At 45.1% G+C, this 17600-nt stretch overlaps 1 protein-coding gene across 1 annotated transcript in view; it reads left to right on the top strand.

The window, feature by feature from the left end:
* Positions 1-316: 316 nt before the first annotated feature.
* The window catches only part of MLXIP (MLX interacting protein), a 43428-nt gene continuing 26144 nt past the window's right edge, over positions 317-17600 (top strand). Inside the window, exon 1 of the mRNA XM_009560428.2 lies at positions 317-702. Within this exon, the coding sequence (XP_009558723.2) occupies positions 329-702 (374 nt within the window). The 5' untranslated portion in view covers positions 317-328. The remainder of the gene's footprint in view (positions 703-17600) is intronic.

Genomic DNA, 17600 nt, shown 5'->3' with positions numbered 1-17600 from the left:
CCATCCCTTTGCGGGGCGGTTCCATCCCTCTGCGGGGCGGTTCCATCCCTTTGCGAGGCGGTTCCCTCCCTCTGCGGGGCGGTTCCCTCCCTCTGCGAGGCGGTTCCATCCCTTTGCGGGGCGGTTCCCTCCCTCTGCGGGGCGGTTCCATCCCTCTGAGAGGCGGTTCCATCCCTCTGCGGGGCGGTTCCATCCCTTTGCGGGGCGGTTCCATCCCTCTGCGGGGCGGGTCCCTCCCTCTGGGGGGCGGCCCCGGGGCGGTGTGGGCGGTGCGGGGCGGCCCCGGCGCAGAACGGGCCGTGCCGGCGACAGCGTTGCCGCCGTGCCCATGGCCGCCGATGTGTTCATGCGGCCGGCGCCGCTGCTGGGCGCGGCGGGGCCGCTGTCGCCCCGCACAGAGCCCGACGAGGACTCGTCCGACACGGACGACGGCGGGGCCGGTTCTCCGGGCGGGGGGCGGCGGGGCGGGGCGCGGCGGGGGCAGCCCCCGGACCCGCAGATCATCCACTCGGGGCACTTCATGGTGTCGTCGCCGCACAGCGAGCACCCGCCCAAGAAAGGCTACGACTTCGACACGGTGAACGAGCAGACCTGCCAGACCTACCGCTTCGGGGCGGCGCGGGGCGGCGGCGGCGCCGGGGGCCGCCTCAGCATCGACGCCTCGCTCACCAAGCTCTTCGAGTGCATGTCCCTGGCCTACAGGTACCGGGGCACCCGGCACCGGGCAGGGCCCCCTTTCGTGCCCCCCCTAATGTCTGTGTCCCTCTCGCCCTCCCCATCTTCGTGTCCCTTCGGTGTCTCCCACCAATGTTCTTATCCCTCCCGTCCCCCTCATCTTCGTGTCTCTTCGGTGTCCTCCCCTCAATCTTCGTGTCCGTCCTGTCCGCCCCCAGTCTTCGTGTCCTTTCCCTGCTCCCCACAACGTTCGTGTCCCACCCGTCCCCCCCCCTTCTTGTCCCTTCGGTGTATCCACCCTTTCTTGCCCCCCCCCCCCAATCTTCGTGGCCCTTTCATGCCCCCCCATCTTCGTGGCCCTTTGCTGTGTCCCCCCCAACGTTCTTATCCCTCCTGTCCTCCCCCAGTCTTCTTGTTCTTCCTGTCCCCCTACTTTGTGTCCCTTTCCTGCCCCCCCCCCCGTTCGTGTCCCTTCCATGTGTCCACCTTTTGTGTGTCGTCCCCCACAATGATTTTATCCCCCCTCCATGTTCTAATCCCTTCGGTGTGTCCCCCCTTTGTGTCCCTTGCCTGCCCCCCCAATGTTCTTATCCCTCCCGTCACACCCCCCCCACCCCCCGTTCTTGGTGTCCCTCGTGTCCTTTCCCTTCACCCCCAATCTTCCTGTCCCTTCGGTGTCCCCCCCACCATGTTCATGTCCCTCCCATCCCCCCCTTCCTATCACTTCCCTGCTCCCCCCATCGTGTCCCTCCTGTCCCACCCTATCTTCATCTCCCTTCTATCTTCGTCTCCCTTCGATGTTCCCCCGCAATGTTCGTATCCCTCGCATTCTCTCCCTCAAATCTTTGTGTCCCTTCGATATCCCCCGAATCTTCGTGTCCCTCCTGTTCCCCCCCCCCCCCACGGCAATGTTCTTATCCTCTCTGTCCCCCACCCCTTCAATGTTCTTATGCCTCTGCTCCCCCCCCAGTCTTCGTGTCCCTCCTGCCCCGCCATGTCCCTTCCATGGCCTTCCTTCGTGTCCTTTCCCTGCTGCCCATTTTTTTCTCCTCCCGTGTCCCCCCCAGTTTTTTTTCCCTCCTATGTCCCCCCCCAGTCTTCTTGTCCCTCCCGTGCTTCCTCCCCCCGCAGTGTTCGTGTCCCTTGTGCTGCCACTGAAGTTAGGGGTCCCTGCGGCCACTTCTTAGTGATTTTTGGAGCTTGAGGTTGCTGCTGTCATCGCACCGGGGTTGGGGGGGGCGTTGGGGTCTTGTCCCCAGCCTGGGACCAGGGAATGCTCAGCATCCCACTGGAAGGCAGTGGGAACACTCAGTGCTGAGGAGCCCCAGGAGGAATCCTTAAAGGGCAAAGGGAACGTTTGTGCCTCGCTCTGTGTAAAAACCAGCAAATTCTGCTTTTTTTTTTTTTCTCCTTCTCCAAATTTTATTTTTATAACAGTTTCAAGAAAGAGGGAGCTGTCGCCGTTTCCTTTGTCCCGGTGGTTGCAGCTGGTAGTAGCACTTCCTGGGTTTATCTGCGCCTTTTGCTCAGACTTCAGTTTTGCTTTTCATCTGTTTAAGAAGGCGTTATATTCGCCTTTACTCCCTTTGTCTGTCATCCAAAATGGAGGCAGAGCTATGGAATAGAAGTGTTTTGGAAAGATGTATGCCTGCTCTTTTGTTCCATGTGATCTAGCAGGAATTGGATCCAATCTGATGTTCTTTATTGAGCATATTTTGGAAGTTGATTAAAAGGAATGATGGAAAATGCCTCTGAGCGTATCAACAGAAATATTTAAATTGATAGGAGTCAGCTTGCTAAAAGAAAATTAACTTTGCCCACCCCAAATTCCTCTATTTAAGTATTGCTCAATGAAGAGGAAACAATAGAGCTATCTATATGGTTGGCAAGAAAATGTACTGTAAGGAATCTTCTCGTTTTGATAATTTTTACCAAGCAAGTTATCAGTTATTGGCAAGAGAGAAACCTTAGGTGAGTACAACAATGGACAAAAAATCTTTGAGTTCACAAAAGAAGTAAAAATGTAAAACTTAACTGAAAATTAACGGGTCTACCTTTATTGCATGAGCTGAGAGGAACATGCAAAGGAATCGCAAGTTTTACAAAGGACAGAACTAGCGTTCTCACGCATATCTTCTCGTCAGCCTCCATCGGCTTTATTTTATGTGGTGCTTCTACTAGTGCATCCTTAGCATTTTGAAACTGAGGATCACCTCTAATGCAGAGGAATACCTCTGCGATATTTGGCAATACTGAACTCTGATAATTGAGAGATAATTGCATGAATTGATCCCCAAATCTATTTCAGCAGAAATAATTTTATCCTGGTTGGTGGTGGGAGTACGAAGTGGGGTGCAGCAAATATCTTCTTGGAAGTGCTACTGCAGAAAAGTATATTTTTAGTAGTTCTATACATGGATATCTTGATTAGTTGCAACCGTGAAACGCCCTGCCCAGATTCTGCCTGCTTATTCGGTGCCTTTGTGACACATTTTTCAAATCTGCCTAACAAACCAGTTGTAAAATTGAGTCTAAAAAGGAGTAAAATAATTTTGGAAAATCTAATTTGGGTGGTGAATGTGAATATGAAATGAAGAGTCATCAGCGTTTCACAAGTGATTGATTAAGCGTGTAGGTTGAGCCTATCTACCCTTGTCCACATCTTCCTCAGGGAGCATGCAGCACTTGGATAAACAGCCGCTGCCTTTTGTGCTGTGCTTCAGGTTTGATTTGAACTTGGCTTGTGGGGACGTTTTCATTGCTGTTGCTTCAGCTGTATCTTTCCCATTATTGTCCATCTGATCTAACGCTGACAAAACAGGCGGATTCTGTGTTTACATTTTTCTTACTGCCTTTGCTGGTTAGAAATTCACTCTAGAAAAGATCTGGGGGAGGGAACCAACATCAGAAACTGTAAAACAAGAAGGTGAAGGAGTGTTTGTTTTGCTTTGCGGCTATTGCAGAGCCAGCGATGAGGGGCATGAGCATGAACTCATGTTCCTAGACCTGGAGTGATGCAGCTCTGTTAAACACAAAAACAAGGAAGTTGCGAGGGGTGTCAAGCTCTGTAACAGCTAATATTTCAATATTTAAAGTTTATAAAAGAAGTGCTAAATTCTGCGGTAACAGCTAACTTTACCAATGAACTAGAAAGCAAAGTTTTTCTAGATTACCCAGGTTATTACCTACGGTGGTTTCTGTTTGAAAGTGTCTGAATTTATGCTGAATCACATTCACGTTGGGATGCACAGTGCAGCCTGGGCTCTTTTAATTGTGCTGCAAAAAACCACCTTCCTTTAATAATGGCTTTGTGCTGTTCACTGTCAAACTTTTTATGATAAGGAAGCTGTTTCTGAACGTGAGGGAAGCGATCCCCTCATGGCTTTGAGCAGTACAAGCTAACCTGATTTTAATTTTCATCATAGCTGTTTCAGTCGCGTATCTAGATGAGCAGGTTGGAAATCCTCATTTCAGATGAGCCATTTCACAGGGGAAAATATGACGATAGCATATTCCCCTGTACAGCTAGGAGATTAAAACAATCTTCTAAATCAATAAGTTACTTATAAACACTAGGGTTTACAACAGGTATCACGCAGGCTGTACGTTATCTGAATGTCACCCTTTTTTCATGTGAGATTGATTGTGGGAACTCTACCACACTGGCAAAGGTAAAAGAACCTTGGTTTTTCCTCTGTTAGCTCCTTCATCTCAGCCGTTTGGAACAATGTGACCTTGGAGATCTTGATGTGTGTAGGTAGCTATGACTGACCTGTGACAGGCAGGACACTTCAAAGGCAAATACATTTAAGAGACGAAAATTATCTTTGCTGTTCATTCTAATAAATTATACTAATGTTTATATGGTCTACAAAGGTTATTAAGCAGAATTAGGTCAAATGATGTGTAATCTTTATATTTAATTTAGTGAAGACCTTTAATAACTTCACAATTATCCAATAATTGCATTACCCAAAAGTAACTTCCCCAAACGGAACTGTGTTCTGAAATGTTCAGACCACAGCGTGTGCTGAAGGCTTCTGTGAAGTGAAAATCTTGCTTTACAAAAGGGCACTGTAAACCATTTATTGCGCTGACAGGCTGGAATATGTGGATGTTAGACTTCCCTGTGAAAAGTTCTGCATTGGGAACAGTGACGTATAGTATGCTTAAGGTCTAAAACCTGAAATATGCACTTTGAAATGTAGATCTGCGTATTCTGATCTCTGCATGTGGAACTCTGAAAAACATGCATTAGGAATTAGTGGCATTGTGCTAATTTATCTTGAGGGTTTTGACACTGAAGTGGTAGAGAGGTAAATCATGTTGGAAGGACTGATGTAGTCATTGCAAGGAGTAGGAAATGCTGTGTATTACTCTTGGAAAAAGTAGATTTAAGTCGATTCTTCATTTTCTCTTGGTATCAAGTGGGTGTGTGACAGTCCAGGCTTCAATTATTGCTCACTCAGTGTGTCTTATCCATGGCCTGCAAGTAAATAGGAGGTTGATGAAGCTCTGGGACCAAGTAAGTTAATTTTCTTTGTGAAGGTTCCCCTCTTGCAGTGCCGGGGAGATCATCCTGCATCTCAGAGCCTGGTGTGTGGTTGTGTACCTCATGTAAACAAAGCACAGGCTTTATTTTAGGAATTATTAAGGATACTACTCGTACTCAATGTGGGTAACAGTCTCTTCAAACTTCTGTTACACATGATTATGTCAGTTGATGTCCATCTTACTTAGCGGTGGGGTGTGATAGGGTAAATGAAGATGACTTTGTGGACCTCGTGTATTATTAAGTAGCCTCAGAGTTCTCTCGCCTTCTAATAAGAGCTTAAGGAAGATGCCAGGTGTTGTACTTAGGTAAGAGTGTTAACATTGGCATCAGATACTTGTCTAAGCCCTCCTGGATCCTGCTTGTTAAAGTTGCACAGAGCAGGAGAGTGGAGTCTGGGAAATGTGAGGAAGGCTACTTTTTGAATAGCTTGCCAGGTCATTTCTAGATCTCGCCTCTCCTCTTTAGCAATATGAGCCCTTCACTTCATGTAGATGTAAGCCAAAAATATTCCCTTCATCAGTGGCCTGACATAAGGAATCAGCTTCTTTCCAAACCACCTTTGCCACATATTCTTTGTTAATGCAGCGTATGTTTGGGGAAGTTCTTAGCAGTGGTGACAGCAGGTTCGAGATTAAAAACTTCCAGAATTTAGTCAAGTACTTCATATGTTGCTTGTAGAAACTGCTCTTATAAATACACCTATGTTTGGTCCTACAAATTGAGCTGAACTTGAGCAGATGTGCTGTGTTCTCAGTGTACTTGGTTAAGGGTCATTTCAAAGCAAGGATGCAAGTACAGTGTGAATCAGGAGATTGTGACTGAGCCTCTTACCTTGCTTATGTCAAATGCTTGATATAGGCACAAGCTTTTAAGCTCTATATAAGATGCACTTTTAAATTCCACCTTGAACCTCAGAGAGGTTTGCAGAAAGATTACTGAGCTGTTCTCGTTTCAGAGATGCATTTCTTTTGCTGAGGTAAACATTTAATAATGGTAGCGTGAAAAGACCTTGGTTGAAATTAAGGGCTTGGTGTCCTCAGGGTTGTACATGACTTATAGGAAGAAAAGATAAATTCTGTAGACAGGAACTTAGATACAGGGACAGACTTTTTTTTTGTTTGTGCCAGGCTATTTTGGCTCTACAGGCCACCAGTTTTTAGTGGTTTCTGTGGGTCTGGCTGTGTAGGGTGTTGCTGCAGAGGTGTAGTGCACAAGAGTCACGTTTTTAATGAGAAAAGCAAATTGTTGATATCATCTTTTTATTTACCATTTAATCTACATGTTCTGTTCTGTTGCCTTCTATTTTCACGCAATAAACATGTTATTTTCTGGCTCAAATACAACAGGGATTTCGCAATCATGATTTCTGATGGGTTGCTGAAATAGGGAAGAGGGAGCTAGTTTGTCCTCAGATTGCCAGTTCTCAATAACTTCTGCGTGGTCTGAAAAAAGCTTGGCTGGACTCTGAGATTCGGAATTGCTTTTAGTGAAAATTTTGTGTTGTGTGATTGTGATGTGCGTTGAATGAAGTAGAGTTTGATGGCAACAAAAATAAAAAATCATTGATTTCCAGTTCTCTTCCCCCCTACCAGGTTTCACTTCTTTCTGCTGAGTGGCAAGAGTTAATTAAGCCAAGAAACCCGAAATTCAGGTCTTAGCTTTACTCATGTTTTTCCACATGCTCATTTAGTAAGTCACAGAATCATTCTCGTTTGTTACTCTCCCATGTGTGTGGGGGGAAAAAAGATCCACTGTTTTGGAAGGCAGAGTTGATACCCAGTCACCTCAGCAGCTGCTTATCTGTCTGTGTCCCCTTAAGCCATGATTAGTCTTGCTCAGAGAGAGGAGTATGTATTGGTGCAGCAAGCTGGAAAGTGGTGGGGAGGAATAAAGGGTGCTTTGTAGCCCTACTGAACTGGTGGCTGGGCACTTCTGACATGTCAGACAGGCATTTTAAACATCAAGCTTGTCCATTTCTGTGCAAGAAGAGAGCAAACTCTAAGTTGTTGTGTGCGAGTGGAATTTTTCCCTTAGTAACAGTGCTCAGAGATGTGCTGCAAAGCACAAAGGGCGAGGAGCGAGGCCAGAAGCTCACTGAGATTTGGAGTAAAATTAAGAGGATCTTTGAAGAATGCCCTGAATGCATTAGAAGAGCCAAAATAAAGGCACACGGTAGGGTGGATGGTGTTGACAGAGCAAGTCACAGGGATGGAAACAGGAAGTAAAGAAAAAAAAAAAGATATTGTGAAGTTCAAGTCAAACAAATGACCTTTCACCTGGTTGAGTGGGTTTGAGCCCGGGTTACGAACTCGTGAACACGTGTGGGTTGGGGAGAATGAGAGCAAGGAAAGGGAAGGCTCTGAGGATGATAGGGATGTTGTGGAGAAGAAAAGAGATTGGAGTTGTACTCAGGGGAGATGTGATAAAAAGGATCAAGGTGGATGGGTAATAAGTTGGGGAGAAGATAAGATGCTGGTGTAGTGCTGTTCAGGGCAAGAAAAGTAGGTACAAAAGGGAAGATGTTACGGGAAGTGGGAGGTAGGTGATTGAGGGTGTAGCTGAAATTAGGGAGGTCCATATTTTCTTCCCTGTGCTTTGATCTCTGATAGGAGAGTTGGCTAAGAAGCGCTTGGTGAGGGTGTGCCTGATAAAGAGAGAGGGTGATCTAGCTGGACCCAGGTATGGAAGCCATGGGTAAGCATGCAGTAAAGTGGGGGCCAGAGAGCTGGGGTTCCTGGTTTGGCTCTTTGAATGCTGCCTTGCTTCTTTTTCTGTTACGAGAGAAAGCTTTGTCTTTTTAAAATGAAAAAAAAAAAAAAATAGACAAATCTTACCAGTTTAGAAACTCAGACCAGTTTGAGTTTAATCTGGTATTTCACTTTTAATTAACAGACTTCAGGCTATATGCTTGCTACTTCCTTTCCTTTGTATGCAGAAATTAATTGCATTTACAGTTTTCCTCATCTGTCCTTTGATATTTTAGCGTCACTGGCACAAGCAATCTCTTTAAAGACAAAACTTCTAAGCTACTTCTGAGGAAAAAGACAAGCTTGCTGAACTCTTTGATGACTATTGAAATATTTTACAGCTTTTATACAATTTTCCTTTCACTCTGGGAAGGAAACCTTTAACATGTCTATAAAACAATTATGAAGATGATTAGGAAAAGTACTTGTTTCAGTTGCCTCCAAAGAAAATAGAGTTGGTTCTTTGTGTTTCAGACAGTGATGGAAAAACCTGAATCTGATTGTTTTTAGTGTGAGCCAGAGTTACGCTATTGTCACAGTTTCTGAAGCAGGAAGGCATGAAAAATGGGCTTAGGAAAAGCTATTTTTTTCCAGAAATCACTTCTAATAGTTTTACTACTAGAATAGAAATTCTGTACATGGTCTTTTCAAAATAATTTTCTGTTTGTTTGCTCAAATGGGAGCTGGAAAGTAATTTTTAATTGTTTGTTTTGAATATAAAACATGTCTTGCTACCATTCACAGCGTAATTAATACAGACATCCCTTTCTAAGCAAAGCAGTAACCACCATCGGAAATGTGCTAGTGTGCGTTTGCCACAGCTTATTTACTTTGTGACACAAGCATGAAGCTTTTCACTAGCCCTTAGTTTCTTGGCTTGTTGATCTTCGATAAATCAGTTAACTGCTTTTTCCTGCCTTTCTGCCTTCTAAAAATGACCAGAGTGATATCAACACATTGGAGACCCAGGTGTGTGTACTGGCCTTCTAGAAAGGGAGAAACAAAGGCATGAATTTTAGAAGTGAGCTAACGTAGGAATCTAAAAGGAAGCCATATCAAAGGCGACACTTAGCTACAAACTTAAATAATAAAGGGAAGAAAACAACTGGAAGAAAGATTTAGGAGAGGAAGCGGGAGACAACGTGCAGCTTCTTGACACCACTGGTAGAAAAGCTCTGGCCTTGTAACTGATGAGGAACCTAGAGATGCAAATTACAGGGTAATAAAAACAGGCTGGTATTTTAATGGTAATCATAACGCTTCTGGAGGGCAGTGTTCTGCTGGCTGCCTTTGGCATTCAGGAGACTGCCTGGGAAAAACACCTGCTCCCTGCGGTGGCTGGTGGTTGAGGTTCTGGGAGGCACCATCGCTCTCCTGGTGAAAGGGCTGTGCTTTGCAGCCACCAAGGAAGCTTAGACTGTCTGGAGCAGCAGCCCTGGATTCTCAAGTCTGTTGCTGATGGTGGCCCTCTGGAGAATCTAGAAGACCTCCTACTTTTAGAACAATGGGAGTTGTGTTTTCATAGAGGAGTTTGGATTTTTCACCTGTGGAGAGCTGTAGGGTTGGGCTTGGAAGTCTTAGGTGGCGTCAGCCTCCTTGTGCTGTCAATCATCTATTTGCCATGTGGGGCATGACCCTTTTCTGCAAGAGAGATTTAATCACAAGATGAATGTCCCACTCCAGCTGGAGAACCCTGCCTGTTAGGGAACTGTTTTTACTCCCGAAGTGCGAGTGACATGGGCTTTTTGTCTGCTTTCCTCCCTTTGCTTGGTGTGCTGCAGTCGCTGGACTCTGCCTCGCTGTGTTACGTGTGGTGGTGGACTGAGCAGATGCTTGTCTGCTTGACGTCCTGTGGGGATGGTGTTTATCCCGCTGTCGTTCTCATACACGCGGTGATCATCTCTTACAAGCTTAATCCTTCTGAGGAGACTGTGTTAAAGGAGGCTCTGAATGACACCTTGGCCGTTCTGTTGCGGTGTGAGCAGTTGGCTCCAGGGTAACCACCATTCCCTCCCTGTTAAGTAGGTTCAGTTTGTACCTTAAAAGTATTCAGACTCGGGGTGCACAGTGAAATGATCCTTCCATTGGTCAGTTATTTGATAATGGCCACTTGGAAGGTACACTAAGGGTGCAAAACCCAGGGTGTACCGAAGGGCTCTCAGGGCTTCTTTGTCTCCTGAGACTACACGACAAAAGGTGACAGGCCAGATGAGAAGGGCCTGCAGGCCACCACTGGGATAGTCATATGGCAGGATGTTAGTGAGTCTGATTTTCTTTAATTAGTGATGTGTAAGTGTGTTTAGGCCAGACCACTGCCGACCTACAGATAACCCTTTTGACATGGTATATCTTTTATGACATAGCATGATGCTGGGGAAAGGGTTCATTGTGTAAGTAGCTACTCATGCTGCTGAATGAATTGAATGCTTTTTTTTTCTGAAAAGCACAGACAGATTTTAATGACTTTTTTAATTTTAATGACTTGTTAAACAGCTTCATAATCCTTGGGTTGTGCTCTCAGCACAATATTATCTACATCAGTAATGCAGTGTTAGAGGCTTTCGCATCTCTCCTTCTGGTTTAGCTCATGGTGTAGTGCAAGGAAGCAGTGGGTTCAGTCCTTTATAATATATTTAATGCCTTTTCTGAATTTTTTATACGTGGGACTGTCTTGCTACATACAGAGAGAAATACTTTTTTTTAGTGTAGTGGGAGATTTCTGCGTTTCCAGAGGTATCTTTGTTGTTAATTTTTACCACACCCAGGCAAGTAGAGGATATCTTTATTGGCAGAGTACATATGTGTTGTTTGTGCTTCTCTTTAATTATGGATTAACAATATTTCCCTATGCATTCTCTCAGTGATTTGGGAAACAAAGGACAGAATTTGGGGTGGGGGACGGGACAGTTCAGAGCAGAAATAAAAGAGCCAGGTTGTGAATACAGGAGCCCAGTCCTGGGACTGTGATCTGCGAGGCTGGGTGCAAGAGGCATATCAGACTGTTCTGTTCGGGAGACTTTGCATTGCATCTTGTGCTACTGCTTAGAACAGATCCTCTGAATCATGCATGAAGAGGACAAGGCCTTTCCACTGATCCATCCAACAACGAAGCCTGTTAGTTCTCATGTATCAGCAGGTTGGGGTTTTTTTAAGTGGTATGTCTGTGTCCAAGCAGAGGCACGAGGGATGCTTTTGCTGCTGGAATCTGTCATGTTCATTGTTTTCAGAACTTTCTAGCGTGGGATGTTTACTCAAAATCCTGGCCTGCGTTTCCCTCTGCCACTCTGTTTAATCTCCCTTCTCTCAAGGTTCCACAGTAATGGGTGCTCTTCCTGCAGCACTTCAAGGACATGCCAGCTGAAGTGACCTTGGCCAGCATGACTATCAGACCTCTAGCAGGGCTGCAGCAAATGCAGCGACTTCTCTATGCAACAACCAGACCGCTTTCCTAGTCCATGCAAGCTGGTTATCCAAAACATTTTTCTTGTCCGCGTCTCCCTGACTGTGTCAGGGGCTTTGTCACCTTGACTGAGTTCTTACCCAGCAAAATTGTAATGCAGGGCAAGGGTTAGACTGAGACCGTCAAACCGGGAGTGGTGAACAGAACCCAGGCCTCTGCGGTGGTGGTCTGTCTTTGGAGCAGCTTGAAAGAAGTGACGTTAAAAATAACTTAGGCCCACTAGTTACCGTCTAGCAAGCATACAGTCATGTGGATGTGCATATGAGCTGTCGCAGGCTATTCTGCTAAATTGTTCTTGTTGCCTGTTGCATCCAGATTTTAGGCTGCTGTTAAAATTATTCACTGTTTGTCTTCACTATTGACACCATTCCCAAATGGAGCATGAATTGTGGGAATGCTTCTCAGTTCTTTGTGATTCTTCTTGCAAATCCGTGACTCTTCTTCATTATCTTCTTATTATGCAAGCTTTTGCTGCTGGTGCTGTGGTGTGACACTGGATGTAGCTTGTCTTAGTTATTGAAAGCTATTGCGTTGCCGTGTGTCAGAGGCAGAAGTGACCAATAGGGGGAAAAAGGAAAACTAAAAATATAGAAGGAAATACCTGGCTGTGGGCTTGGCAGCTGTTAGAGAAGAAGTGCCAAGCAGGAAGAGGGTGGTGGAAGATCTTGTTGCGTTCCTGATCTACCAGTCAGTGGCTGTGGATACTATCTGCTGCCACATTTCCCTGAGCAAAGAATGATATCATTTGTTATTTTCTCAGATGGTTGGTCCCTGCTCATTCTAATTAATTTCTAAATGTTTGTATAGAAGCTGTATCAGTGTGAATAAGCATCTCCATGCAAGTCAAGCTCTGCTAATAATATTTACACTGACACTGGCTGCATGAGGAGAACTTGCCCTATTTGAGTGAGACAACACAACAAAGTCCTGGTTCTGCTAAGCTGCATTGGGAATTCAGGAATGGGCTCTGAAATTTGCTTGTCTGTTAAGAGCAGGTACGCGTTTGGATGCCATGTGTCATGTGTTAGCTCACTGTATGCAGTGTCCAGAGAACGTATAAATGTTTCCCTGTATACGTTCAAACTCCTGCATGTTTAATATCCACACAGATATTTGAGCTTAGTCCAACTTTCTGTTTGCTTGGTAAACATCTGTCCCTGACAGGATGGAGGTTGAGGGAACTTGTGTGGCATGCCAGATGTGGGAAAGCATGAAACTGTGAAAGGGAACGACAGACTTGTTTTTTCCTCTCTATAACACAGCTTTTGAGAGGGAAAATCGAAAGGAGGGGCTATAGTGGAGGGAACAGGTTAGTGACCTGGGAACACATGGAAAAATGACTTTTCTAGGTTTAAGAATATTTTTCCTTGTAGAAAGGAAGGTCTGGGTCAAAGGATTTGGATATTGTGAAATACTTAGGTCTGCTACAGAGCCAGAGAAGTTCTTTGCATGTTGTCAGCTTCTTTCAAATGTTGTGACGGGAGAACTGACTTGATCAAAGACACAATTATCATCCAAGAGGAAATTACACATACTTCAGGTAATTAGCAACCATGTTTGTCACTTAAAACCTGTTGAAAATAGAAAGCCGAGATTGCAAAATAGCTGAGAGCCTGAAGCATTCTGTCCAAAAGCTGGGGCATCCGAGTTGTTGTGGTAGTCACCATAGTGGCTGTTCTCCATTAAAAATGTCATTATCACTCCCTTTTCAAAGCAGAGGCCTGCCAAATCATACCCATATTCAACTCACCCATGTATTGGCGGGGGGGGGGGAGGAAAAGGGTGTCTGTAAACACAGCAAAAGGAGAAATAGTGTGGTTCTTCCGATTTACTTTTAGGGAGTGGGTCAGTATAATAGTTCTATAAGTTTTCTTCACAGATGAGAAGAGCTGGAGGGGACAGGAGGGCCTGTCATACAAAAATGCTTGTTCTTACTCTTCCCCAAGCACCATCTCATGTCCACTGCTGGAGACTCAGTGCTGGGAAAGCTGGACTTTTGACCCAACCTGTATGGGTGTTCTTGCAGCCTTGCTAAAGCAGGCAAGTGCTGGTGCCAGGTACTGAAGTTGGCTTGATAGCGTTTTAGTATCAGCTCTGAAAAAAATCCCAGGCAGCACCTTCCCTGTTTGCCAACCTTTTTTCTTCTAAATAAGAGATTTGTCTTTTACCTTATCAAAATAACAGCTTTTGCTTGAAGGCAGCACAATTTCTTCAGGGCACCATGGGACAGTGTATGTCAGTGGTATTTAGGTCTGGAAGCTTCAGATAAGCTCAGTTTGTGTTGCTGCGTGGCTGCTCACTGTGGTATCAGCCTAGTTGTGTGCTGCTGCCTTCCCTAACCGCCTGCCTGAAGGTGCTGGGTACTCTGCTGTGTTGTGAAAGCAGGCAGCCAGTGTTTGTGACCTGGCTGACTGTATGATCTGAGTCATTCTCCTATGGCGGAGGGGTAATCAGTAGTCAAACTGCATGGGAACAAGAGGCATTCCTATGCTCTGCTCTGTCTCTCTTGCTATGTGAAATAGTTAACCCTTCCCAGGAGCCATGTGGTTAGAGTTCACTCACTCGCTTTGTCAAATCAGGAAACGTTATTGTAGAGCACAGCTCAGCTTAGGGACCCTCTAAGTAGATGCACAGAAATCTGCAATAAAAGCCAGCTCATTACTGCTTCTAATAAACTTTTGGTCCGTGAAAGCTGTTGTTTAGGAGCCCAGCATGCATCCCATCTGTTTTCAGTATCCAGTCATACAAGTAGAACGCTCGAATCCCCAGTAAAAATCTTAGCGGAGCTTAAGAAGCCTAGAACTTTTATTAGCAGTTTTTATTAGCATATTAGTAGGCTTGGGGGTCAGACCTCTGCATGTGGTGATTATAGGCTTTGTAGATGTAGCAGGCTTTTTGAAGTGGAGATACAGATCGCAGGAAATCTAGAGAGATCTCTTCTCTCTATAGCAATAAATGTGTAAGAAATGTTAGCTACCTTTCACTTGATCACTCTAAGAGACTCTGCAGAGTGAAGGCTGGGGCTGATCTATTGTGATTTTGGCACGTGGGAAAAACATAGTTCAAAGAAGAGACTTGTGCAAGGGTCCTTTAGTGAACGGTGTTCTTTGTTGTTTTGTTTATCCTAAGATTCAGGAAAGTGCTGATATTGTCATATGTTTTACTTTGGAAGTCACCACTTGTTTTGGGACATAAACCATCTCAGTCCATTTGAAAATGTGTTCTTGGTAAGGAAAGGGAATAATTTCAGCTGTGTCCTATGCTGAATGGTTTTGCTGGGGGGTGTTCAAGTATGGTGGCAAAGGAATGACTTTATAAGGTTATATTGCAATAAAATCAAGGTTTTTCTCTTGCCTCGCTTTGTAAACTGCTATGAAACATTCATCAGTGCCCTGTGCTGTGGTGAGCATCGTGATCATAACCACCCTCATAACATAAGCTCTGCTCTTCAGCATGGCTGGAGCCACTTTCCTAAGAACAGGACTGATCTCCCCACCTGCGTGTGGGAGCCAGGCATCTCCTTGCCCTGTCCGATCCTAAATGGGCAATGAGAGCCACCTGGGAGAAGTGTGGTGAGCCTTGCTGTCATGAGCATTAGTATGATCCTCCCTCTGCTCTGCCATGTCCCAGTTGATTAACGAAGGGTCACTTGCCCAGCCCTTCCTGCGGAGCTGCAGACAAGTTTCCACAGCTCCTGTTCCAGCTGGTCAGCCAGAGGTGAAGGTCTGTTTTCCACTCTGAATATTCAGCCTTCCAAGGAGGCTGTGGTCTTTGGTGAATCCCGGGGGGTTTCACTGCCGCACATTGCGAGATGGCTGCTCCTGTAGCACAGCACTTAGAGCCAACCAAGCTCTAAGCAGAAACTCTTCCTGTGAGCTATGGATGCCCTTTCAGGGGTGCTTTTATTTTATTTTTTTTCTAAACTCCCTTTTTTCCTCATTCGAGTCTGTTTTCTCTTAACTCTGGGAGAGGTTTTCTTGCCACAGTGTCTTTTGATGTTTTTTTTTTTTGAACTTTCAGTAGCCTGAATATTAACACAACGTTGCCTTTAGACTGCTTCTGTCATTTGTGAAGTCTCTGTTTCAGCTTTTATGTAAACTTTGAATAAACTGTATGTGCTGCTGCAGTCTGGAGTCTTTACTAACTGCATTTGGTAATAAGGCTGTTGGTTTTCACCCTGCAGGGAGCTGGTGGGAGAGCTTTGTTTCACAGGGGAGAGGTGGGAGAGTGTCTCTTCTTTTTAAAGTTGCTTTCAGAGTAAGATCCCTGAAGTCTTGCAGTGTATTTATAGGCATGTATGTTGGGCAGAGAATGTTACCCTATCCTCTGTAGCAGAAGGGCTGGTTTCAGGTTGCTGTGAGCATGGTAAACAGCTCTGCGTTTCTCTCGGTCTGTGTGTTGCTCGGAGCACGGTGCTGATCTGCTGTGCTGATACGCTTTGTTTGGGTTTTTCAGAAGCTCCGTCTGTGAAAAAAGTCTTTGAACCATAATTTAGGTGCTTAGACATGAGCAAAAGCCAGTGGCAGAAATCAAGCTTTAGGAAGAAATGGAAAATATCAAGAGACTGTGAAACAAGTGAATAATATCACTTCCCTTTATATTGAGGTTGCTCTAAAAATGACATTTCTCACCATGCTGAGAGAGCACAAGAAACACTGCAAAACCAAGGAGAACCAAATGTATTGAGCTGATGTGAATTCCTTTCTTGATATATTTGTCAGCACGATATGTTGATCATCGTCATAACAGTTGATAGCACAAGGAATGCTCCTCTGCCTCCTAGCAGAGATTTCTGTATGAAAAGATAATAGTAGAACTGATGGTGATATCTGTTACACTACCCACAATCTTGTTAGATATTTAACGTTTCCTTTGCCTCACCAAAATCTTTGTTAGCCCAGCAGGGAGGCAAGATGAAAAGAAGGAAGTGATGGAGAGTAGAAGGGGTGCATTGTGTGCGCGGTGGCTTATTTCTGAAAGGGAAGCATGCAGCGGGAGGGAGGTGAAAAGAAAACTGTTGGTAAAGATGATGCAGCAAAGAGAATCTGATAACTCTCACAGACCTTGCTGCTGCTTATCACAGTTGCTGGAACACCATTGGGTGCTAAGAAGTCACAGGGTATTTTAAACCTGGTGTTAGTTTTGCTCCTTTCAAACAAAGAGTAGAACGTGTGTTCCCTAAATGAAAGTTCTCAAGCTTTTTGTGCTAAAAATAATTTAGACAAGTTCGTGAATCATGTTGGATACTCATTTTCTGGTTGTTCTGGTCCAGGGCACAGCACTGACTGAGCCACATGAACCTCGCAATCCCAGCACCAGTGAGAAGGGGAGGCAGGGATGGGGTTGGATTTGAAATTTTACATCTCTAGTAGATCAGCTTCAATCCTCGTCCCGCAGCTTGCAGGTGGAGAACAGCTCCTCTGGCAACAGTCTGTGAGCAGGTTTCATGCTTACTGCTTTAAATACAAAGATAAAACAATTGTTGTGTTACAGTGGTGAGTCCTTTAAACTGAGGAGTTAAACCACGCTGCAGAAAACATTAAAAAGAATTAACTTCCCCACTCTCTTACCCCGCGGTTACTGTAGGCAACACTGGTAGCAGCTCCTGTTCTTAAAGTTGCCCACCAATCCCTAATGTGTGACCTACTTCTGGTTAACTGTTGGATCCGAACTTACCTGTGCCTGAGACTATAGTTTTTGGATGAAAAGTTGTTCAAAGTGGTTCAGTCTGTTCCAGTAATAAAGCTGAAACAAAATGTATAATCCATATTAAAATAAACAAAGTAAAAGAAGTACTAACCACTTTTCAAAGGTTATATTGCCCTAAGGATTGGAGCAGGGCCTTGAAATTTGACGAGGTGGTGGCCCATGTTTGAGCAGAGTGCTTTGTCCTGGAAAACTGTTTTTAAACTCGGTGAGATTATGATTTCCTGAGAAACTGGAGGGAGCAGCAAGTCAAAGCAGAGGTGGTGAGAGCGTCAACTGGAAGTCCATCTGGCATGGCAAGACGTAGGGAAAGGAAACTGGATGCAGTTTTGCAAGCAAATGCAGGCATGTGATCTCACATTTGTCAGCTTGTGCATTTCTCTGAGGAGCCCATAGCACATTGCCTTGCCAAGCCCAGGTCTGCTGATGTAAGCCAGGGTAGCGCTCAGTGTGCCAC

The sequence above is a fragment of the Cuculus canorus genome, chromosome 17 (assembly GCF_017976375.1).
Source record: "Cuculus canorus isolate bCucCan1 chromosome 17, bCucCan1.pri, whole genome shotgun sequence".
Taxonomy (NCBI): Eukaryota; Metazoa; Chordata; class Aves; order Cuculiformes; family Cuculidae; genus Cuculus; species Cuculus canorus.
This window is presented reverse-complemented; position numbering and strand designations above follow the sequence as displayed.